The 24588-nt window shown below is 39.6% G+C and overlaps 4 protein-coding genes across 4 annotated transcripts; 2 read left to right on the forward strand and 2 right to left on the reverse strand.

The window, feature by feature from the left end:
• Positions 1–633: 633 nt before the first annotated feature.
• Positions 634–5751, reverse strand: yif1a (Yip1 interacting factor homolog A (S. cerevisiae)). The gene is made up of 9 exons (XM_028416281.1): positions 5618–5751; positions 5144–5196; positions 4565–4797; positions 3934–4038; positions 2777–2855; positions 2639–2696; positions 2373–2528; positions 2075–2168; positions 634–1295 (listed from the first exon to the last, which is right to left on the reverse strand). Exons 2-9 carry the CDS (start codon positions 5172–5174, stop codon positions 1137–1139), a joined length of 915 nt encoding a protein of 304 aa, XP_028272082.1. The 5' UTR covers positions 5175–5196; positions 5618–5751; the 3' UTR covers positions 634–1136.
• A 2985-nt stretch (positions 5752–8736) lies between these two features.
• On the forward strand, positions 8737–12003 carry fosl1a (FOS like 1, AP-1 transcription factor subunit a). Its single transcript, XM_028416280.1, has 5 exons — positions 8737–8932; positions 9047–9150; positions 9457–9714; positions 10584–10691; positions 10775–12003. Exons 2-5 carry the CDS (start codon positions 9052–9054, stop codon positions 11303–11305), a joined length of 996 nt encoding a protein of 331 aa, XP_028272081.1. The 5' UTR covers positions 8737–8932; positions 9047–9051; the 3' UTR covers positions 11306–12003.
• A 988-nt stretch (positions 12004–12991) lies between these two features.
• ccdc85b (coiled-coil domain containing 85B) lies at positions 12992–15407 on the reverse strand. Its single transcript, XM_028416473.1, has 2 exons — positions 15287–15407; positions 12992–15176 (listed from the first exon to the last, which is right to left on the reverse strand). The coding sequence occupies exon 2, from the start codon at positions 14593–14595 to the stop codon at positions 13993–13995; it is 603 nt and encodes a 200-aa protein (XP_028272274.1). The 5' UTR covers positions 14596–15176; positions 15287–15407; the 3' UTR covers positions 12992–13992.
• A 4247-nt stretch (positions 15408–19654) lies between these two features.
• fibpa (fibroblast growth factor (acidic) intracellular binding protein a) lies at positions 19655–23398 on the forward strand. Its single transcript, XM_028416219.1, has 11 exons — positions 19655–20043; positions 20158–20242; positions 20463–20661; positions 20797–20923; positions 21180–21280; positions 21461–21594; positions 21981–22089; positions 22190–22253; positions 22331–22417; positions 22568–22665; positions 23153–23398. Exons 2-11 carry the CDS (start codon positions 20158–20160, stop codon positions 23220–23222), a joined length of 1074 nt encoding a protein of 357 aa, XP_028272020.1. The 5' UTR covers positions 19655–20043; the 3' UTR covers positions 23223–23398.
• Positions 23399–24588: the final 1190 nt, after the last annotated feature.

Genomic DNA, 24588 nt, shown 5'->3' on the forward strand with positions numbered 1-24588 from the left:
CCACGTGTGCGTGCCTGTGCGCGCTCCCGCAGCAATTATACAGTCTGACACAATCCAGCCAACAGGAGACGGTATTTAAATAACACAGAATGAAGAGCAGTAGGCCCTACCTCAGTTTAAAGGTAACAAACGTCGTTGTTACATTAGACTGGTGAGATCAGACTGTTTTTAAACTAAAACTATGCATACAAGCTCTGGTAAGTTGCAGTTTCTATCCATGCTGGTCCAGATATACATGAATATTTTTGTGTTGCTGCTCCTCCATTCTGGCTGTAGTTGTTGGGAATACTGGTTTATATATGGCTGACGACCTCCGCAGGTGGATCACTGTGTAAATCAATTCAATTTTATTTGTACAGCAGTTGGTGAGTTGGAGAAACTTTCCTGAGAATCTTTACTAACACATTCATTCTCAAGTATAACAAGTTTTAAGGAATCGCAAAATCTAAATGCATTGTGCAATTAGATGACTATATGAGTCATCATATATATTTGCTGTAAATGCTTTGGTGTATGAATCTCAATTCTTATAAAAAGTAATGTGGCAAAGATAAGAAACTGTTTGCAAGATTAGAAATTAAAACTCTAAATACTGGGATACAAAGCAAAAAAAAATGTCTGAAACATTCATAATCAGATACACAAAGCTAAATATATTTATTTTTTTCTACAAAAATCCAAACATGGTCATGCTTTGTCAAATGTAGATAAATAAAATCAAGGATTCACAAAAGACATGGAGAATACCAGAAAAACTGTAGTGAACTCATGTATGTCATGTGAACTTCTGTCTATGTGGCGTAAATACTGAAAGCATGTCCAGAGACATTATACAAAGGGAAACCTGAACTGAATCAATTTGATTAAACAACAACTAAATAAAAGCCCTTGTGTTTAAAGTTAGGTGGCCAATAATAAGCATCTGACTGTGTTACTGTAGAGTCACAGGACATTTTCAGCGTCACACTTTCTAGTTAAATCACTGAAACCTTGTCAAAGCCCATCTGACAGGCTCAACACAGTCTACAAATGTTTACTGACAAAAAAAAAACAAGTGTATAAAGGCAAGTGTCCAAACACTCAACACCCACACTTTAGGCCCTGTACATTTGGACTTGAGGTTAAATGCCTCACAGTCACCTGATTAGGTGAGACGTTAACCAGTATATAATGATTGGCTGAAACACTGCAGTTGCCACAGTGATATAAAGGCGGAACTGAGGTTTGGCATTTGATCCCATTCCCATAGAGTCCGAGGAGAGAGAGGGAAGGATCTTCATTTTCAGTGAACGAACCTGTGGAACGAAGAAGAAGAAACATGATTAAGCTGGGAAATATGAAGCTGCAACCAGCAGCTGCCAGCAGAGAGAAACAGGTATCCTGGTTCTCTTTAAAAGGTTACACAATCTACATACCAGCCTCTCTGAAACACACATTAATGAGTGAAATGAATCTGTGGTTTCATAGAGGGTTATTTGTCAGACCACATATTGGCCAGGATCAGGACATCTGTGTAAGAAGTGTGTTTTTAAATAAGTCTCTTTGGCCTAAAGTGGGATTTCCATTTGCTTTACCACCTGTCACAAAATGAATCACCTAGCAACGTTCACAGCTTCAGTTGATATTTGCATTTAAAGGTTTAATTCTTGGCTCACTAAAGTTATATAACAGTCTTCCTGAGAATAAAAGAGAACCATTTCAAGTAGCCATTAGAAGGGGGCAGTGTTGTGGCACTTGTGTGACGTAATACGTCTGCTAGTTGCTTGGCAGTGTCACCATGATAATGCTCTTTATAGATAAATAGATATACTTTATTGATCCTGCAGGGGGAAATTGTTAAATGCCATGTGTGCCCTACTTCTGGAATCTTTTAAATATAAATAAATGTGTTACTGCATCTTTCTGAACTAAAAATATTCCAGAAACGGGTACAAACAGGGATTAAATGATTTAGACAACAGAAATGTGAAGATAAATATTTTAAAAATAGCAGTATCATCACATTTTCTAAGTCAAACTGAGCAGAAATGTGTAATCTAGCAGACAACAGACAACGCAGACTGAATATACTTACAATGAAGAACATAAGGGCACAAGAGGACCAGGCAAGGGCCACATAATAACCATCACTGCCAAACATTAAGCCGCACAACACTGTGAAGATCATCCTGCAGGAAGACAGAACCAGACTGTTAACATGGACAACAAGCCTTAGAAACTACAGAAACGTGAACTGCTGAGCCTAATGAAAAGTAACCATTTGTTTAAAAGCACTGTGATGAGGAACCTTGACTTAAAATTTAAAATCACACTCATCTGCTTGTTAAATAATACAACATGATTTTAGGTCAAGTACATAAAGGTCTATTTACCCAACATATTTGTATCCACTGTAGGCGATGAGGTCAAAGGTCGAGAGGTCGCTGTGCACTGTCAGCAGATACAAACTCAACAACATTACCAAAACCTCGATGATGATCCACACGAGGGCAGTGCTTGCACACAGACCTAGAACCTCTGGACTGAACCTTTACACAAAAAACACACAGGAAGTCAACACACAGTTCTAATGTAGATTATCCTTTACAAACATATTGACTGTGAGTCAGAACATAAAGATGTCAGACACATTACTCACCTCTTTTGAATGCCAAGAGCCATTCCAGCCAGTAAAATGTAGGTAATGAAAGCCATTGCTTAAAGAAATAACAGCACAGTTATGGTCATAGGCATCCTTATATATTTATTAATGAATTTGTTTTTGTATAAGACTTACTTGGTATGTAAAGATCAGGAGCATTCACATCCTGTCTGGGAGTCAGTGGAGTGTCCCGATGATACCGGACTTCCCAATCCTACCAGGACCACATAAACACAGCATGAATCACCCTGCAGTTTCCAACAGCGTTAAGCACTGTGAAGCGCTGTGAGATGGCTGTGACTGTGTTTGGCGTGATAAAAATCTTAAAAATATAAAAATAACTCTAACCCTCGTAAGATTTTTCTGTGTATATAGAAGTATTTACAACAGGATACCATTATATTAACCATCCATTGTGGAGTTATACATGTTAATAACATATGAATGTAATCATATTAATGGCTTCTAATAACACATTATGCTAGTCTCTACTCTTGCCTCATTGTTATGTATTCATACACCTAAAGACGGTAAAGTATCACTTCACTTCACTGTAAAATACGTTATGGATTAGTGCACCTGGAAACACCTCATGCATGAACACGTGCTTTAGTTTATGAGAACAGAAGAACCCGAACAATAACCTCCATTGGGCTTTGTTTAAACAGACAATTGATCCTGTTGTCAGAGACAACTAATAGAGTGTAACTTCATGTATGTTAATATCCTAAAAAATGTGTTGTTCTGTTTTGATTGTATTCAGAATCATAATGTTACTGTTCCCAAATTTTAGCCATATTGTTCTGTACCAGCAAAGGATGTCCAGAAATGTTCACTTGCAGTATCATAACTTCTATCACAACACTGTAGTATTACATTCAGGTTTTAGGATAAGGTCTTATCTGGGTTTTTGAAACAGGTATAGGACATTCACATTCACAAAATAGGATACTATAAATCCTGATTATAACCAGGATACTAATGTGTATGTAAACACACCCACAACAATAAAAAAGGCACCAACTATCTCTTCACCCACAGCCACAAAGTTTGTTTTGCATTATATCAGAGCACAGAATGTTCGGAGTGGTGACATAATCTAAATAAGTGTGTAGACATTACCTGTGTGTTTTGTATCCACATAGACTATCACATCATTTAAGTGTTCACAAATAAAGCTAGAGAGGTGATAAAGTGGCTGATTATTTTGTGTGAATGGTTATACTGTGATAGAATATTATCATGTAGTAGTCTCATACATTGATGCAGGACAAAGAATATGATGAGATTACCTGATGTGTGTATGGGAACATGAGGATCATGAGCTTCTTCAGCACATATCTGGTGTCAACCGCAAAGAAGTATTTCAGCTTGTTTACAGACATGAATCTGCTGATCTGAAAGGCAAAAGATGTGCAAACATTATTTTAACAGATGGGAGGTGACATGCCGCCAAAGGCTAATAAATACAGCTGAGTCACTGTCATTTTTTTTTAAAGACTGCTCCTGACCTCAGGATTATGCTTCATTTTGGTGCAATGTGTAGCAAAGCTGTCAAACCATTGGAACAACATCAGTTTTACTTGTTTCATCTACAGATGGAGAATCTATTTAAACTGCCCCATTCTTTCCTGGGTGAGGAAGACCATGATGAATGAACCCAATGATTATAACAGTGATAACAATAATATTTAATAGACATAAGAGCAGCTATGAGAAAGTGTTAGACTGGCATTAGATTAGATTCTATCTGTGTGGAAAAACTAAGTATTAAATTGTGTATATATAAGCCACTTGACAGGGGTACAAATGTAAATAAATGGTACATAAATAAGAGGAAGTTGAAAAGTAAATTGTTGTATTTTAGAAAATGTTATACTCCTAACTGTGGCTAAACAAACAGAGACCTAAGAGAAACCTCACCTCTTTGTTTACCATATCCTTTCCCTGGTTGGCTAGGGAGGAGCCGTACATCATCGCAGCATTAGCCATGGGGTCAGTAAATAGATTGTTCACCCCAGCATCTCCTTGCATGTCATTGGAGGGTCCTCCCATATTGTACCCAGGAGTGTAATACCCCTGGCTGTTAATTGCAGATGCTGCTGAGCTGGTGTCTTCAAACAACACAGAGTCAGCTGCACGAGCTCTCTGCTTAGCTGTAGAGAAAAGACAGCAATGAGCTTACACATCTTTTACAGCACTTGCATGTTCACTGCTGAAATTCCTAAGTGACCATCAAGGTCTGCCAAAGTTTACATATCTGACTCAAACATTGTAGACGTTGTAGATTGATTAGTCAGTACATGGACAAAGTGTGTATGTTCCAGTTAAGAGTACTTAATAAATGGGCATCTTTTAATGCGTAATACCAGCCAGGGGATGGTATGAGTACAGCCTGATGACCTTCTGATGGTTTAAGAAAAGAGGAAGTAGATACTATGGATGGATATTTTGCAAACTTTTACCAAACGACAGCTCATAGTGATTCAGGTCTCGACTTACTTGCTCGGAACCCATGATGTGGCAAGTCCATTGTAAGGTTCGCTGACGTTAGCCTAAAATAAAAACAGTGACACGTTAGCTACATTTCAGCTTATTTAGCTTTAACTCTTAAATCAGCCAGCAATAATACAGCACGGGTGATGTTATGGCACAGGAAGTGTTAACACTAATGTCGTTAAAATGTAGATATTCGTAAAAAGCGAACTAGCTAAACATATCTACAAATACTTGTTAGCTGCCTCGCTAACCTACATGGAAACTTATTCAATATTAACCAGTGCTAAGTGCAGCCAGTTGATGCTAGCTACCTAGCCAAGCGAGCTAAGTTAATAACATCATATGTTCTAGTGATTTTCGTAGGAACAGGGCAGCTGGTATAAACTACTTCATAAATGGTGTCGTATATGTACGTAGAACTTGTGTGTGGAATAACTAAGTGATTGTAAAGAAATTAGCGTGGATATGGGCACTTACCTGCACAGCTAACGTTGGTAGCTAGCTACGTGGCTATCAGACTGCTCGGGATGATCCCACCCATCCACTGCGGTTGGTTGATTTTCAGTGTGCCTGCGTGGCAGAGGACGGTGTAAGTACAACACATTACAGCGCAACACGCTGTTGTACAGTTACACACAACCCAGGTTAATAGCGATGCTAGTTCCATGCATTATTTTCATCCCAGTGTTCAGAATCTGTGCAGTTAGCAGGGCAGCTAAATGAAGAGCTACAACTCTTACCAGAAAACAACACAGATAGCTAAAATAACTCTTTCCCAGAAACACAGCACAACGATTTATTCAAAATGATGTGGGCACAGTGTGAAGGGAACAAGTCTGATATGTGTAATATGTTGAGCCAGTCGGGGAAAATATGTCATCCACCTCATAGCTGCCTTTAAGTGAAGAGCCTACCTTTTTTCCATTTAACACATAAAGACTTTTCCATCAAAACAAGTGGCAGCATTACGTGTGTTACCTGTTACATAATCTACAGAAAATGTTAATGGATGTGACAAATGTCCCAGGATGACTTTCAAATGTAGCAGTTTAAATGAAGGGTAATCACTTTTCCACCCAACAACATTTCAGATAAATTTACTGTACATGTACTCTGATTACCCTGATACTCTTTTTTTGTCAAGTTGTTGAAGTTTTGGTGAATAAGATAAAGTTTGTTAACAGTACAGATCAGAATGTGCATTATTTTCTGACTCACTTTAGCTTTTTGTGGACTGTTTTTACTTAACGTTGCTTTCAGGAATGCTTCAACCTATTTTCAATATCTTGTAGTTACTTTAAATTGAATTCAGACACCATTAATTGGTTAAATGACCAAGAAATGCACATGGTGTATGTCCATAGCTGGGATCAGTACAATCAGTACCGGCAGTACTGTACAGTCATGATAATATAATCTAGGTCTGCCTGTGGAGCACAAACATAGATTGACAAGGCATGAATTGCAGCATCCACTAAAACAAATAAAGTGTGAGTGGCATGAATATGGTATTATGCTCAGTGAAGCATGTGTGGGACGATTGTGTGGGATGAGTGTGTGGGTGGATGGGTGCGGAGATTTTTAGCATGAGTAAATTGTAATGGAATCTATTAACTTCCTTTATTCCCCCAAGAAAAGGTTAACTTTTGGAGGGGAAATGTGGAGTTAAACAGCAAACATCAATTCACACACCCTGTACAAATAAACAACATTTCTTTTTTCTTTGTTATTTTATTTTTAATCACTCATAAATGTTGAGCAGACTTTTTCTGGTCAAAAAAAGAACATAATCATAAAATATAAAATAACATAGTAAAATAAATGACGGTATAATTGGAGAACAATGGTGGCGGACATGTTTGAACCTGTAACCATCAGACATAAGGAGTGTGCCATCATTGCATTCCTGAAGCCTTACTCATTTGACGCTCACCTTTAGCCCATTTTCCCTGTATGTGATACCATCATAAAACAACCTGCATGTGTGTCATCATTACAAGACATGGTATTGTTGAAAACTGAAAATTGACCCACAGTTAAATAGGCCAGACAGGTGACAGGTAGGGTGTGAAAAATGTCTTCCTCCTGGCAGTTTCGGTTTTATGTTCATGACTTTATCGTCATTCATAAAAAACATGAACCCAGTGATCTGTGTCTGCCTGAAGGGGACATCCATCTGCAAAACAGTACATATGAAAACTCACATTTTCTTTTTCCTCACAAAAACAGACTTTTATGAATAGACAAGCAACTGTCTGCAATTACCTCTAATATATTGACTATATACGTATTAATTCCCAGGAGAAGTGTTAGAAGTAATGTGAGACAGTGGTGCAACAGTCAGCAGCTCACAGAAATCAGCCGATGCCGGGAACTCAGTCTGTCCTCAGGGACTGCAAGGTCAGCAGCTGTTGTGACAGACTAAGCTTACAGAATCTGAACCATGCATTTTTCAAACCTTAACTAGGGTCTGTATTGTACTTGCAAGTGAAAAACAGACATAGAAATGGGTGGTTAAAAAAAAAAACTGAGCAGCTTTGTACCATTGCGACTGACTCACTTCCACAAACATGCGTGTGCATTGATGTGGTTTGCAAAGTGAGAGTGACTGCCAAAAACCTCAACACAATTTGACACATAAGCCTATCTGCCAAACTTTATAAACTCTTTTATAACTCATCCTGTAGACATTTATATGTTTGACTCACCAAATATTTAACCCCTTCTGTCACCTCTGTCATATCTAACACATGCTTTTTCCTGCCTTACCCAAGTGGCAATCAGCAGGACAGTCTGCTTCATATTAGCCAGGTTTCCTTCTGTTAAAAGGTAGTTTATCACCTTAGTGCTCACTCTGGGGGCTCATGCAGCACATAAAATGGAGTACATGGAATAACATATAACATTATATGAAATGCTGTACTATAGCAGAGCTATAGAGCCATATAGAAAAAAGATTACTAGTTTCTATAACATGAGAAGTTAGTGTAGTTTGTGAAACTCAACTGTTGACATAAACAATAGTGAATATTGCAGTACACTAGACATTTTTAGTTAATGACAATATTCTACAAATACTATACTATATATAAAGATACTATAAAAAGATGACTTAACCTAAAATACAAATATTGATTGAAAATAAAGAATAAATATAGTAAATAAACCTTAACAATATTTGTTTACATTAAGTTTGGTTATCAAATATAAGCTCATCTTATTTTTGATGACGTTTTTATATTGTACATTTTCTTTGGAAGTTACAGTATTTAACAGTGATGAACTCAAGGCTCACACCAGCCCATATCTCAGCTTGATGTAGTTGGAATTATCATGTACTTGGTGTAAACAAAATGTGAAAATGCTTCCACTCAGATATGGAAATTGTAGTAGTAGTACTTCCACAGAAAAAAAATGATCAAACGCCACAAACCTGCTCGTTCCAGACCATGAGGTGAAGCCGCCTGCTTGAGGAATCCCGGGAGGAAATCCTCACCAAATATGGGCAGTGACGTCAAGACACGTGGTAAAAATCGTGAGAGATTCCAGACAACACTACTTCCCGTAAGTGCGGAGGGGCGGGGTAAACATTCAGTGCCGCTTTAAGAGTTTACAACCTCACAATCACTACCAGACTTCCGATTCTAGGTGTATGACCATGGAGAACAGGGTTCACTGAAGCTCTGTTTAGATTTTTTTAAGGGAGATTAAAAAAACAAGCGGAGGGACTCTTCTTCCTGCTCCCCCTAGAAGACGTTTGGACTCTACCGACACTACCGCAAGTGAAGTGAAGTGGGTTTGTCCTCCCGAGTTTGAATTGACACAAGAGTCAACTTGAAAGTGATTCAGTGAGACCTGAAGATTATATAGCAGCGGCTGGACTTATTTTCCTTTTCACTATCGCAGAGAGGATGTATCGAAACTTTGGGAGTCAGGGGAGAGGCAACCCGCCGTATACAGGCAGCATCTCTGGGTCAAGCAGCAGCACTTCCACCACACAACAAGAACAGGTAGGTGTGCTTTCACTGAACTGGGCCACAGGTTAGGGGTCAAATGTATTCAAGTCAAGGGGTATGATAAAATAATAAAAGAGTTGAAATTCAATCTATTATAACGTGTCTGATAATACCAATTATATATTGAATACAAATATATAAACAAAATCATGTTATTCCTTATTATAAGTAGTATTTACGTTAATTACACTGCATTCAAGTGAACCCATTTGTTTTTTGTTATTAATTCACACTGACTTGTAGTTTTGTAGTTTATGTTGTTTAACTCTTCATCTTCCCTCTTTCTCTGTCCCCCTACAGAAATTAACAATGGCAGGCAGTAGTCAGTTTGTACCAAGTCTTAATGCCATCACAACCAACCAGGACCTCCAGTGGTTGGTTCAGCCCTCCCTCATGCATCCACCGGGACCTTCACGATCACCAGTACCTCCATACCCATCCCTTCCAGGGGTACGGCCACTGGGCCCACCAACTTCTCAGTCCCATCTCCTCAGACCGGGGGTGATAAGAGCCGCTGCAAATGCAACATCTTCAACAAGGCGAAGGAACGATGAATATGTAAGAAAGTTGTTCAAAGTTCTACATAAGGGTACAGAAACCGCTTTTGAAAGGCACAAGTGGTTGAGTGTAGAAGCAGCTAATTGGAGCCCCCACATAGAGATGTGGACAGTGGATCAGTCATTCCTATTTGGGTTGTGAAAGACATCCTGTAATACTCTGTGTCATTTCCCGTCAATATGCACATTGGATCAGTTCATTGAGCAATAGAACATATGACATATGATATATGTCCACAGGAGCAACACTGGCTTTCTAGTAACAAGTCACTCTCTTTGGTGTTTAAGTCATTATTGACACAGTAAAAATTTCACCTGTGACACACTGTTTAAAAAGACCTGGTTTTAGATAGCAGAGCAACACTTATGTTTCAATTCAACTTCAACTCAAGAATATCATCAATTGTCATCATCTAGTGTCCGTTCTATGGTTTCATCAGGTACACATTGGCACATATCCCTGTCACACAGCCGTAATTTCACGGTACAGGAAGTAGACTGTCATGTGACTCACAGGGGCAAGTCAGTTTCTGTGACTCACACCTGAGTCACCGCTGGGGTCTGAGCATGACTCATGATCACCCAGAAAGGGCGGGAAATATTGGAACAACAGCAATTATTCAGTAGTGCTCTGGATGAAGTCAGAGTCAGGGTGTTACAAAGGCACAGATGGCTCAGAGGTTTCTAAATCATGTTGCCCGGCGGCCATGACTGTGATGACTCATGGTGCACACATGGTGGTAGTATTTCTCCTGTATCATGTAGCCAATGGTGGACCAAACTAATTTTCCTTTAGGCTACGCTTAACATTACTTAGCTCCGTGTTACTCTGTGATTTTAACAAAAAGTTTCTCTCTTCTTCCTTCTCAGTTATCCCAAGAAGAAATGGAGAGACGCAGAGTAAGAAGGGAAAGAAATAAACTGGCAGCAGCAAAATGTCGCAATCGTCGCCGGGAACTGACCGATTCCCTGCAAAGTGTGAGTCGACATGGTACAAAATTTAAAAACATTAATGCTTAAAATGCAAATACTCATAATTAATTTTGAATTTCTTTCTGTAGGAGACTGACCAGCTGGAAGACGAAAAGTCACGTTTACAGAAGGAAATAACTGAATTACAAAAGGAGAAAGAGAAGCTTGAGCTGGTCCTGGAAGCTCACCGTCCCATCTGTAAAATAGAGGAATCTGATTCAGATTCTGACCCAGATCCATCAATTTCGTCTTTGGGAACCATCAAGCCCGAGCCAGAAGACTTCAGCTGCCCTGGACCCTCAACCAAACCACCACAAAAGATGGAGAAGCCCAAACCGAAGATAACAATCCCAACCAAGCCTGTTACATTGACGGCATCCACTGCCACCACTGAATCGGAGTCGCTTCACACCCCAGTCCTCACGTCCACTCCCTCTATCCTGTCCTTCGCAGCTGGTATGGTTTTCACCTATCCCTCTTCCTCTTCAGACACCCACGCTACATCACATCAGGAAAATGTCCATCAATCTCAACCTTGTGGGATTGCCCATCGCCGCAGCAGCAGCAGTGGTGACCAATCGGATCACTCCCTGCACTCACCAACCATCCTCACACTGTGATGATGACCATGCCCTCCTGGCACAACACTAATGTTCATTTCAATGCAGCCATACTGATTGTGGCAAAAAGGGATCTGTGGAAAACAACGACTATAATACTCATTTTATAATGAGTACTATGCATCTACTTCATTTTATCTATTAAGAAAGTTTGTTATTTTCTTAGATAACATGCAAACTAGTGGCATTATCAGGAATGATTGTTACACTCACTGTTTTTATATAAATGTAAAATCTTTATATTTCTTTTAGAAGCTAGAAGCTGGAATGATTGTGGTTTATTATGAACGCATTGCATGCTGAATTCTCTAAAGAATTATATAAACTAAAAGTGGTATAACTCCATCTAGTCATATAAGTGACAGTTCAATTTAATGTTGCATAGAATAACTTGCTACATTGTTATATAACACTTTATAAAAGTCCCTAAAAGGGGAAAGGAAGAACTAACAAACAAAAGCTACTTATTTTGTATGAATCTTTTAAATTTTTAATAGTGTCTATGCAAATGATTGACCACTAAGGCTGGGCCGTAGGAGTTGATATAGATGATATAATCATATATTTATTTTTGAGAGTGTAATATATTTTTGGTAATGTTTGTATTTTCTCTAAAGAATGAACTGTTAAGGTGGGCAGTGCCTTACTTTTGTCTTTGTTTTCAAAACAGATCATAAAGAGACTGAATGTGGAAAGTGGAGTGGTCTGACCATGTCTCTATAAAGTCTAAGTCTCTTTTTCTATGATGTCTGAAATGTCTGAGATGAAAAAAAATCCAAAATTACAGGCAGGAAATCAGTTTTAAAAATTCAGGAATTTGAGGAATCACAAATAAGTTGTTTTGCGGAAGCCTTAATCTAAGACTATTCACTTTTCGTTTTCGGAAGTGTGGGTGTATACGAGTCTGAAAGAGAAATCAAAAATCAGATTTTTGTTTCTCAAAATTGTGACTTCAAATTCTGACATTGTCCAAAATAAAAGTCAATATTTGACACTGGAAAAAGATTGTTGAGAAAATAGGCTAAATGGCAGAATAATCAATAGTTCATGATCACTGTGGCAGCACCTCTAATGACCACTGTCTGACCTGCACTGCTGTGAACATTCTGTCACTCCATTTACCAGAAATGAAGTGAATCTCTTGCTTGGCTCAGAAAGCATTGGATTGCTAAAATGGGGTTAGAGAGAGAGAGAGAGAGAAAGGAGGGAGAAAAGAAAATCTGTGCATGCTGCTGCTGCTGTCACAGGACGTCTGTGCATGACTAAGTGGGTAAAAGCATTACTGCCCTCTTCAGCTCTCCAGCCCGTGCAAGGATAGGGATCCAAAAATAAAACTGATGAACATCCATAAAGTTCGTCTGTGTGACACAAAGGGAACATCAATCAACCGCTGTTGGTGTCGGACATGGCGGTCAAAACAAGTGCACAAATCAATCCTGCATTCTCTGTAAATCTAAACACTTGTTTCCCCCAATGTCAAATACTCAAAGAAAAAAAGTCAGGACCACACAAAATGTCATACCCACTGTATTTAAAGCTCTCCAGTGCACTACGAGCATAGCCCACCAATAAACAGCTAACAACAAAATAAATCTGTTCTAATCCATGTGCATCATCTATGATTTAAACTGAAATTGGTTAGTAAATTTGGTTAATACAGATAAATCAAGATAAAGAAGGGTCAAAGTTAAGATTATTCAGAATGTTACAGATTAAATACAACGCATGAGTTACAGAAGAGAAAGCCGACAGATGCCAACTTAAACAAACTGTGATATGCTAATTGAACATCAACTACAACATCATAAAAAATGTCGGATCATTGAATTTAAACAACTTGGCTTGAATAGAATAAAAATCATTAAAACTCGTAGACCTTTCAGTTTGATAGAAAGAGTTTCCAGTTTTAAAAAAAAGTTTTCAGTTCAGCTCTGAGTGAGGTCCAACGACATCTTTCATGTCTGATCCAAACCCTTACTCAGCCAGTGTGGCAGCTTCAGCATACTGTGTGCATATTACTGTATATGCACAACAGCAGCCCCGCCCACAGATAACCTGAGGAGCCTTCACATCACACTGGTTCACAGGCCTGTACAAATTGTGACAATCATCATGCACAAATGGCACTCCAATCCTGTCCTGAGGAAGAGAGCGCACAAAATATTACACAATATTGGGCATCTAGCAAAAGCAAATATCAAATAGTTTCTTTTTTTCATATCTATTTCAGTGCTATTGGATTTCAGTGGACTAAATATGGCTCAAAACTGGATTGAACTAAATCTTTAGACCTGTGATTTAAAGGTCCAAGATTATGCCATCCAGTGCAATAGAAAAAAAGGCTTCTCCCAGTGTAGGCTAGTCCAGTGCATGAGATCATTTATATATATATATATGTGACCCAATTTTTGTGGTCCCATTTTATTCCACTGAAAAATGAGAATTTGTGAAAAAACAGTAAAATTTAAATTCATTATCATCTGGCAAACATCTATTAAATGTCTTTAAGAGTCCTGAAATGTGGTCGTCACGTCAAAACCTAAAGTGGCACACAAATCCTTGCAGCATTCAGAAAGCCCTATGCTTTTATTTTCTCCAATTCAATTTGTCTGACAGTGCCACTGTGTCCCCGGTCTGTCAGTCACATGACCCCTCTCTGTCCGGCCTCTTCTGACATAAATCTGTCATCAGTCATCAGGTGAGCACACGAGGTGAAGCTGATCCGGACTTCCCACGCTGCCCGTGCTCGAGCTCCCATCTCCCAAGTCCCGGGCCACCATGCAGGGCAGGTTGAGCTCGGTTGAGCCGCCGGGGCTGGAGTCACTCCTGCTGACACACTCCTCCTCCAGGACCAGGCACAGCTCCTTCAAGTCCAGGTTCTCCTTCACCAGCCCGTCCTGCATGCGCTCCAGGTCAGCGAGCTTTTTCAAGTACCCGCCCAGGTCCTCTCGCATCACTTTGGCCGCGTGATGCCCGAACAGCTGCCATTCCCTGGCCAGCTTCTTCACTTTGAGTCGGTCGTCGTCCAGGAAGCAGCACAGGTCCCGCAGCTCCGTGTTTTCCTCCTGCAGGCGCTGATTGATGACTTTCAGTTCCCTGATTTCGAGGAGGTGTCCCTGCAGCTGTTTATTTACCTCTTTGATCAGCCGGCCACGCTGGATCAGAGCTGATATTTTCTCTGACTCCTCTTTACGCAGCCGGCCCACCAGCTCCTCTTTGGAGCACGCCAGCAAATCCTCGTCAGACATCTTTGACAGTTCTCTGTTTATTATTTCACCTTCGCTGCCCATTTTTTTATATTAAAGCATTAAAAGCACGACACTACGAAGACCTGAGAATCTATTAAAAGCGCTGAGATGTGGGTAGATTTAATGTAACATCCTCCTCTTCGTCTGCATCCACCGTGTTCCAGATGTCATGTATGCACTCACTACAGCACCGGAGGTAATGATCAAGGCAGAAACATGTGATATCTATTTAGGTTGTTTATTTCTTCAAGGCGCGGTGACTTCGGTCCTGTTTCGTGCAGAAGCCAGTATCCGTGGATAATGCCTTAATGAGGTCGTGTATGCACCGCAAACCCCCATTAATGTCAGTCTGTCATCCTCTCAACAGCAGGCTGTGTTCTCCAAAGGCCTCCGGGAGCACAACAGACCTTATTTCTCCTCCTCTGCGCTGTATTTTGAAGACAACAGCCGCCCCGTGGGCTTTTCTGTGTATGTTACTGTACGCGTACAAAGGCCCAGTCGATCCACGGAGGCTTAATCCAGCAGCCTCGGATGCACACCCTGCAGATGTTGTGATTTTTACGTCGCTGGCATCGTCTCATCAGGCTGTGCTCCGCTCGCCTCGGCTGAATGAACTCCGGTGGCTGGAAGAGGAGGAGGAGGAGGAGGAGTACACACGGTGAAGCAGCGTTATTGATCTAAAAACCAGTTATTTTTCACATTGAAAACGAAATAAATTAGAATCCACTCTCACCCGTTATCCGCTCAGAATAAATGCATCATCTGTGCTTATCCTCTGGACTGTTATTACAACAATGTCCGCCTCCACCACTTCCACGGCTGTGACTCCGCTGAGCAGCAGGCTGCGCGTGAAGCCGGAGCCCTACCGGAAGTCAGCGCAGCAACCTTCAAAATAAAAGCATACATTTATATCAATTTGAAAAAAAGAGCTGCACAAATGCTTTTTGGGATTTGCAATGATATACAGTACAAACTCACCACTTGTTATGCTCGCTGTGCGTGTGTTTTTTCTTTTAGTCTCATTATGATCCTGACCATAACTGGTTTTATTTTAATGCCTTTACAGGAAGTTCTAGTTTGTATGATAGCTGTTGTTTTGACAGATAAGTTATGTAGTGATCAGAAATGTTAAAGGTTTACTGTGAGGTGTCCATTGGAATGTACATGTTAATATTTGGGTCCTGTAGGATGGCCCTGCAAAGACTAGAGCAGGAGTATCTCTGATCTGCCTGTGACTCTCATCAAAACATCTAGATTTGAGGACAAATGTCTGCTCTGTGTGCTCCCCATTTAAAAGGTATTTATACCCATTTTTAATGCTATGAAACCAATACAACACAACAACAATAACAATGTAAAATAGTGTGATCCACTTCATCAACAGTTCCCCTCAATAAAGTGATGTCATTCTCAAAATACAAGAGCTATACTATCCCCAAACCTGTACCTAGTATCCAAACCTAGTTTACCATACAGGCTACAGTGTAATTCTAGTTGGATCATGACTGACTCCCGCTTATATTAGTTTCCTTTCAAAGAACACAGGCGGAAAGTGTGACTGCAGGGTTTTTTTTCTAGGGGTTAATGCTGAGGCATTCAGCCACATCCTTCCGCCCTCTGGCCCACCTCCATTGTTTCACTGAGGCTATAACAATGTAGGGTGTTAACCGAGCAAGGGGGATCTGGGGATGGAATCAGGGTGTTCATGCGAGGTTAGAAATGAGAGCGTTGATGTGCAGCAGCAAGAGATCCGGCAAAAAAAAAAAAAAAAAAAAAGACAAGTTGACTGAGTGTTTTTCCTCATGTTGTGATTTTGAAGGACACATGCAGAAACACAGAAAGGGAGGGCGAGGAGAGGGATTTGCAGGGATTTATTTAGATTAATCATCAGAGGAAAAGAGAGCAGATTGTGTACACACAGGCAGCAAGCAAAGTGCTCACTGGAAAGGCCTGTAGCTCACACAGAAACCAATCTGTGATCTGACACATTTTATTTGGACGATGAGCACAAATGAAAGAACAAAGATCAACAATAGGCTTCTGTTAAGCTGCCAAACACACAGTTGTAATTTGAGAATCCCCATTATCTTTGGATTTTTGTCTGACCATTCAGGGTTTTTTTTTAAATGAATTGTGTGTCTTTGGGCTGCACTGTAAATTGATATAGATACAGCTTTTTTTAAGTTTGTTAGGTTTATTGTTAGCTACTTGCTTTAAAAAGTTGTCACCCGTCACTACGAGTGTAGTGACTCTTTAAAAATTATATGATTTTATATTATTAATACTTGATAAATATTTAATTTACTGTCATAGACAAAAATAAGGTAGGTTTATAATCTTTGATATTTAGTTTTGTCTTCAACCTTTTAGGGCCACTGCAGCCAATTAGCCTACATAATCAACTCCCAAGGGATAAAAACCAGAAATGAATGGCCTATTGTTATTACGCCTAATTTGGGATACATCTTGGAATTGTGCCACTTCCTTCCCATAATGAGAAACATCTCTCCTGTAACTGTTAGCAGACAAACACTGTATTTAAAAAATGTAACAAGTACAAACATTGTGGAAATGTAGTGGAGTAGAAAGTAGCTTCTAGTCGAATATATATATATATATATATATATATATATATATATATATATATATATATATATATATATATATATATATATATATATATATATCCAGTTCCAGTATATATATATGTATGTATATACATACATATATATATATATATATATATGTTTTGAAGCAAACGCATATATATATATATATATATATATATATATATATATATATATATATATATATATATATATATATATATATATATATATATATACTGGAACTGGAACAGCAACACAAATGGGATGGAGGCTTTTCAATTACTGATTCTTGTTGTCGATACAGCTCTCATTCTGACTTGTTTTAGTCTGGTTCTTCACTTGGTGCTCACGAACCAACTTTTTTTCAATTTGCAGATCCTTGCGTTTGCTTCAAAGCGTATAACGTCTTGAGAGCACTGGTTTTCCTCCGCCAACATTTGTTGGTCTTGTTGTATGTCTATCAGGTGGCAGTTCAGCTTCTTGTTTCTGAACTTTTTCCAACAAAGCCTGGTTCTGATTTATTGCTAGGTCCAGTTCAGCCTTTTGTTTCTGGACTTGACTGTTCCACTGGTCCACCTTCTCCAACAAAGCTTTGTATTGCGTGTGTTCCAGATCCAGTGCGGCTTGTTTATCCTGAACCTCTCTCACCAGACCTCTATTCCTCTCTTTTTCAGATTCCAGTTGTGTCTGTATGGCGTTCATGGCATTGGTCATCTGAATCAGTTGCTGCTCGGTCCTCTGCTTTGATTCTTTTATCATGTGGAGTTCATCGAGAACACCTTCTGTCCTTTCATTCCTAAGCAAACATGTTTCCTGCAACATATTTTTTTTGTTCATTTCTCTTTTGCAAAAATTCTGTAAGCGCATAATGTCTGAGATACATTCCCTTAACAAAATGTCATTAGACCCCTCAGTCTGGGTATCTGTCAGATCCTCCCCCTGACGCCTTAGGTGCTCTTTTTCTCTGCTGTCAAAAAGGGTCCACAGTCCTGCCATTGCCCGCTGGAATGGGTTGATTAATCCTTGAGTCATTGTTAATTTTTTGCATTGTCTAGTCAACTGATCAACATCAATCATCAATGTACAGTGTACTTTGGCTAAGGTCCCCGGGTCTTATCCTTTGATCTTATGATGTCACAATAGCATCATCACTTCCTACGATGTCATCCTGTTCACAGAGAAAGCCACGCCCCCTCATGCTCACACACACTTTCTACATTATTAGGGCCCGAGCACTGAGTGGTGCGAAGGCCCTATTGTAATTGTAGGTATTATTATTTGCACCTCTAAACCGCCCATTTTTACCCCTTTGCCATGCACGAAAATCGGTACACATGTTTATCATACCCAGACGCACCAAAAAGTCTCTAGACACCATGACCTTAACCCAACAGGAAGTCCGCAATCTTGGATGGAATATGGCGATTTTGGCGATTTACACCATTGGTATGTGAGCGAACTCCTCCTAGAGCTTTCACCCGATTGACCTGAAATTTGCTGGAGGTCACCTAAAGGACCTGCTGATCAAAAGTTATCAAAAGCTTTTCTCTAACTTAAAGGGTGTGGCCTCTGTGGCTCGCCAAAGTCTGGCGACGATTAACGATTTCGCCATGAAAATTCGAATGTGTGTTCGCGGGGGTCCTAGCAACTGGTGGGGGTTGCGTATTGACAACAAATCTGTCAAGGGACAGCGTAACGGGGAGGGGGTGGTCGCGCGGAGGACGAGGGCCCGATCATCGCTGCTTGCAGCTTTAATTTATAATTCTGATTAAAACAATCAAAACAGTGAAACTAAAATTAGAAAAAAAATAAAATGGGTTTGCAGGTGAAGATAATTTACTAAAGACAAGTGAAGAACATAGTGGTTACAGTTAACTCTCTGAACACAGTCAGTCTCTCTCTCTCTTTAGCGTTCTGTTCCGAACCTTTAGGAGCATGACTCTTCAAAAGAAAACAGACTATGAGCCCTTCTGCATAGGTTAAAGTGTAAAATGTAACTACAAACACTGTAGAAATGTAGTGGAGTAGAAAGTATAAAGTATGCGCTATTATTTTACTTAAGTAATGTATAAATACATTAAAAAATTACTTTTACTTTCCACCACTGGTCACATAGCATTATTTAGGCCTCTTAGCCTGTGAGAACACTATCAGTTTACGGTATATGAACATACACGTATGATAACCTGTTATAAAAATGTAAGAAAAATGAAATTAGTTTTACAAATGATAAATTAAACTGATGTTGTTTTTATTGAAAACTAGCTGGTAGATATGTTATGTTATATGATATGGATATTAAAGTTACACTTTTGTTATTGATACTTTATACATACACCTGATTTTGCACCATTGAAGATGTTTCCAGGTAGCACAAGCAGGTTGGTTTTAGATCAGTTCTTCTTCCTTTGGTTTTCTGATTAAATAGCCTTAAAAACAAGCATTAGCAGAAACTAAGCTGCAGAGCGTTTTTTCTCTCCTGTGACGTCACGGCACCGGAAGTGTCTCTCCATGACTGCTGGTGTTGACACTTGAGCACCCATTGCAATCCAGAGACGCCACCATTTGATGGATATCTGAGCGACATATACAACCGTTTAAGTTATTTCTACCTATTTGATCACAGCCTGATGTTATTTTAATCTTAATGTACCGTTTGTTGCCCGCTTGTCAGTTTACTGTTGGGTGACGCCAGCTAATTCTGCGTCGCAGCTAGCTAGCATCGGAGGCTAACCTCTAATGGAGTGAAGGAAGTTATCTAATTAGTGAGCCATGGAGAGTGCACTTAAATCCAGCTATTAGACCAAACGTTACACTTTACATACTCGCCTTTTGTTGTTGCTAGGTACTTTAAACTCGTGGGGGAAGATCAGAAAAGAAGGTAAAATAACACATCCGGACTGTTAGTCAGACCAGAGCTAATTTAGCAGCTAATTGTTTTTACCAGAGGCTAAACGTTAAATTTTAAATATCTGTTGCTCGTTGCTTCGCGCAGATGGCCGTAGAGTTGGATGTGTTCGTTGGTAACACCACTATCATGGATGAGGAGGTTTACCAGCTCTGGTTGGATGGATACACAGGTATGGTTAACTGAGTCACATTGAACTGATTTATGATGTATGTGTGAAAAGTCTGTATTTAACAGGAATATGGTTAATATGTTGTTGAATGCAGTAGTTTTTAACGTATACTTATATCTACCCAATTATCGTAGTACTGATGATGACATTTAACTTTGTTATAACATGTTATAACTTAACCCATGATTGGTTAAACAACCCTTGTGTGTTTCATCAACAGTAAATGATGCCGTGAAGGTACGTATGCAGGGAGGAGTGCTGGAGGAGTGTGAGGCAAATGCAGATGTTCTGCTGAGTGACACCATGGACCAGTACAGGACTTTCCAGATGTGTGAGCGTCTGCTGCACAGTCCACCAAAACTCGCCAACCAGCTGTTGTTCCAGATTCCACCTCATCGACAAACCATCCTCATAGAGAGGTGCAGCAGTAATGCCATGTTTTACTCACATTATTATCTGATTTACTCCATGGAATTTATGTATTTTATACCTTTTCTGGCTGTAGCTAGTTACTGCTCCACTTGAAAACCTTTTTTGTCCATTTCCTTGTTTAGATATTATGCCTTTGACGATTTGTTTGTCCGTGAGGTTTTGGGGAAAAAACTCTCCAAAGGAACAAAGAAAGACTTGGATGATATCAGTGCAAAAACCGGTGTAACACTTAAGAGCTGCAGAAGACAGGTAAATACATTCTGAGGAGCTTCACTGTCTGGCTGGCAGAGCTCAAAAATTTAAAGCCATGTTGATGGTTAAAAATATGTCTTAAATATTTATTTATTTTATTGTTTATTGTACCCTTATTTAAACAACTTGACATATTGCTGCTTAAAACATTTTAGTTTCAGTTTATTAGTTGTGTTAGGACCACTGATTGCAGAGCAAGGTTTTACAGTTTTTGGTATTTTATTAATCTCCTTGATCGTGTGTTTAATTCCAGTTTGACAACTTCAAACGTGTCTTCAAAGTTGTAGAAGAGCTGAAGGGACCCCTGGTGGAGAACATCCGACAGCATTTTCTTCTCTCTGACAAGCTTGCAAGGTAAACTTTGAGGAGAGTACAGACACTTTCTGCCTCAGGTTTATTTTTCAAAGCTTTAAATGATCTTGTCGTGGTTTTGAAATGAAAATACAGTAACCAGTATTCAGGATGTCTAAACAATGGAAACAATTTTGATCGTCTTCTGTTATATATCTCCTATGTCTCCTCTGCTTGTTTCAGGGACTACGCTGCAATTGTTTTCTTTGCCAACAACCGTTTTGAGACAGGAAAAAGAAAGCTGCAATACCTCAATTTCCAAGACTTTGCTTTCTGTGCCGGGCAGCTTATCAGTAACTGGACAGTTGGGGCTGTTGGTGAGTAGTTTTTGCTGTTGATGGTTTTATACAACAGATTAAATAAAGAGCACTGTTTTAATTCATCTTAGTCTGAGGAGTTGTAAATAAAAGCCTCAAATGAATGTCTTCCATGAAAACAAGGGTACACCGTCTAAGCAGGTTGTGTATAATGAATAAGTTTTAGAGCAGTGCTTTGTCAGTGAGGCCCACTGACCACCAGAGGTCCTTCAGGCTTTTCCCAACTAGAATGAGAATGCATTTTAAACATGTAAGTTAAAAATTTGGTTGAGTCTGAGTAGTACTAATCAAACTGTTTTTGTAAGAAAGGTATATTCTGGTAGTAATAATGCGAAATATCAGACTTTAAACTGGTTTGACAGTGTCTGATTGAGCTGTCTTTGTAGATAACATGGTGGAAGACATGGATGTCGATCTTGATAAAGAGTTTTTACAAGAGCTGAAAGAACTAAAGATTTTAATCACTGACAAAGATCTGCTGGACCAACACAAGAGGTAACAGAAACCCACTTGGCATTTTTAGCAGATCTTAAATGATACTGGATTGCTAACTAAATTGTAACTGAACTATTTGTGTTCACACCTCTGTGTTCAGTTTGGTCTGTACAGCTCTGAGAGGAAAGACTAAAGCTTTCAATGAGATGGAGGCTAATTTCAAGGTGAGAACTGCTCATAATATCTGAAATGTGATCTGTCAATAACTTTTATTTAAACCTTTGTTTCATTTTTTTTGTAGAATCTTTCTAGAAGCCTCGTCAATATTGCAGCAAAGTTAACAAATACTAAAGATGTCAGAGATTTCTTTATAGATCTTGTGGAGAAGGTGAGCACTTCTTCAAAATGTTGCACTGTTTTGTTTCTCGGCTGTGTGTAAAGTGTAAAGATCACTTGCCCATAGTTTCTGATGTGTGTACCAGCTTCAGTCTGCCTTTGGTGGTGTGATGTAACCTCCTCCCCTCCTTTTCTCCTACAGTTTATTGAGCCGTGCCGTTCAGACCGGTGGACAGCTGCAGACATGAAACTCTACCTCACTCACTACACCAACTCTGCACACATACTGGACACGTTCAAGTGAGTTAATGTGCTTTGTATTTTGTAAAGCTTATCAGGTAGAGCCCTGGCACAAGCCCTGGCAGGGTTATCAGTCCCCAGAGATCGACCCATGCTAAAAATAAACCCATGATTTCGAAGAGAGCATTGGGAAAACTGAAAAGTAACCTAATAAGGACACATGTCAGCATTCATTAAATGTAGCTCAAGCACTAGAATGTATGTTACAATCCTTGTTTTACCAGTGGGTGTCTCCCTATCTGCCCCTGATTCCTTGAACTGTAGCTACCTTGTTTCTCATGCAAACATTCAGGAATGTAGTTAAGGGTTTACACAGCCCTGCACCATTACAAGCTTCCTACTGATTACTCTGGCAGGACAAAAATTGCCTCATTTACTGTCTTCACCCAGATTTCACAATTACAGTTTGTCATAACACTTAACATTACCTCTATTCTCCAGTTGTTTTCAGTCACTCTCTTTCTGTTTCTCATTTCTACCCCCTCAGACATCAGGTTGTTTGGGACAGATACATGGGCGTCATCAAAAGCTGCATCTTCAAAATGTATCATGACTGAAGTGATTTTCAGCTCAGCACCATCATTTGGTTGAGCTTTCTCTGTTCATTGCGTCAGAGGTGATGAATTTTGTTACCCAGTCCCATTATTGCTTCGACCACTTGTTTGTGCCCCCCCCCCACTATAGCCTGTAAATCTGTTTTGTAAATAAAATAAAATACGTATTTACATTAAAATGCTTTTCTGTTTTATATTACTGTAACACGTCATTCTGCTTCATTTGGTGGTTTAATCTGCAGTGTTACAGGAAAGAAATGTTATCCATCCCAGAATCAGGATTTACTGATCTTCTGGGTGTTGAGTGGAGATAAGACACTGGAAGAAGAAGCAGAAACAAATCATACTGAAAGAGTGAAGATGGCAGTTTTTAAATGGGACCAGCAGATCACATATGTGATTAACTGAGACTCTAATCAGTGTGTGGGATGACTGTGTGTGGCCATGGGAATAAGGGACCTACCACAGGGGGACAGTTGGTCCAGTTAGGGGGTGTCATTGTGATCTTTAACAACATCTCACGTAATGACAGCTGCCATCTCTGCCGCCACACAGGGCAGATAAACAATCTGAGGCTAAGCAAAGTTTTCAAAATACAAACTGGAAGGGTTACATAAATAAAACAAAGGAAGGGAAATACACTCCTATGCTCCTTCATTTACATTTACAAACATCCATTGTACACTTATACACTTATGTTTTGCAGTATCCTGGAAGGATGCCTAATATAGCTGCTGCACTCTATTCTCTTTTGGAAGAGGTTTTTATTTTCTTTCCAGAACAATGATGACTTTTAAGTTGAGTAAGACATTAACATGAGTTAAGCAACACTGTCATCACTTTGCAACACACTACCAGGATACCATTGTGAGGAAAAATACTGCATTAATTTATTAGTCATGTACTAATGTTGTATGTTATCCTGGAGAGTACTGGTAGTTTATTCGTATATAAATAAGCCGGTCCACACACACGCACACATACACACACTCACTCTTCCACTCTCTAATTTTTGTCCACATTCCATTAACTTCTCTCTCCCTAGCTATAAATATCCTGCATGTCAGATTGGATGAGAGAGAGAGAGGGCTTTAGTTGCTTTATGGAAAAAAGGAAAAGATGGGGGAGGTAAGTATAGATAGATGGGGGGTAAATGGGAAAAGGGAGGGAGGAAAGGGTGGGAGAGCTTGGGGCTTTTGTGGGGGTTTAGTCTAAATGAAACCAGGTGTGTTGTGGGACCAGTAAGAGGGGGCAATGGGTAAGAAGATGGGGGGCATGTGTGTGTGAATCTGTGAGTTGTTGTGCCTGCGATTTGGACGCATTTGGAATTTTGGTATTTGAGCCGCAGACCAGGAATTTGCATCCTGGG

The sequence above is a fragment of the Parambassis ranga genome, chromosome 10 (assembly GCF_900634625.1).
Source record: "Parambassis ranga chromosome 10, fParRan2.1, whole genome shotgun sequence".
Taxonomy (NCBI): Eukaryota; Metazoa; Chordata; class Actinopteri; family Ambassidae; genus Parambassis; species Parambassis ranga.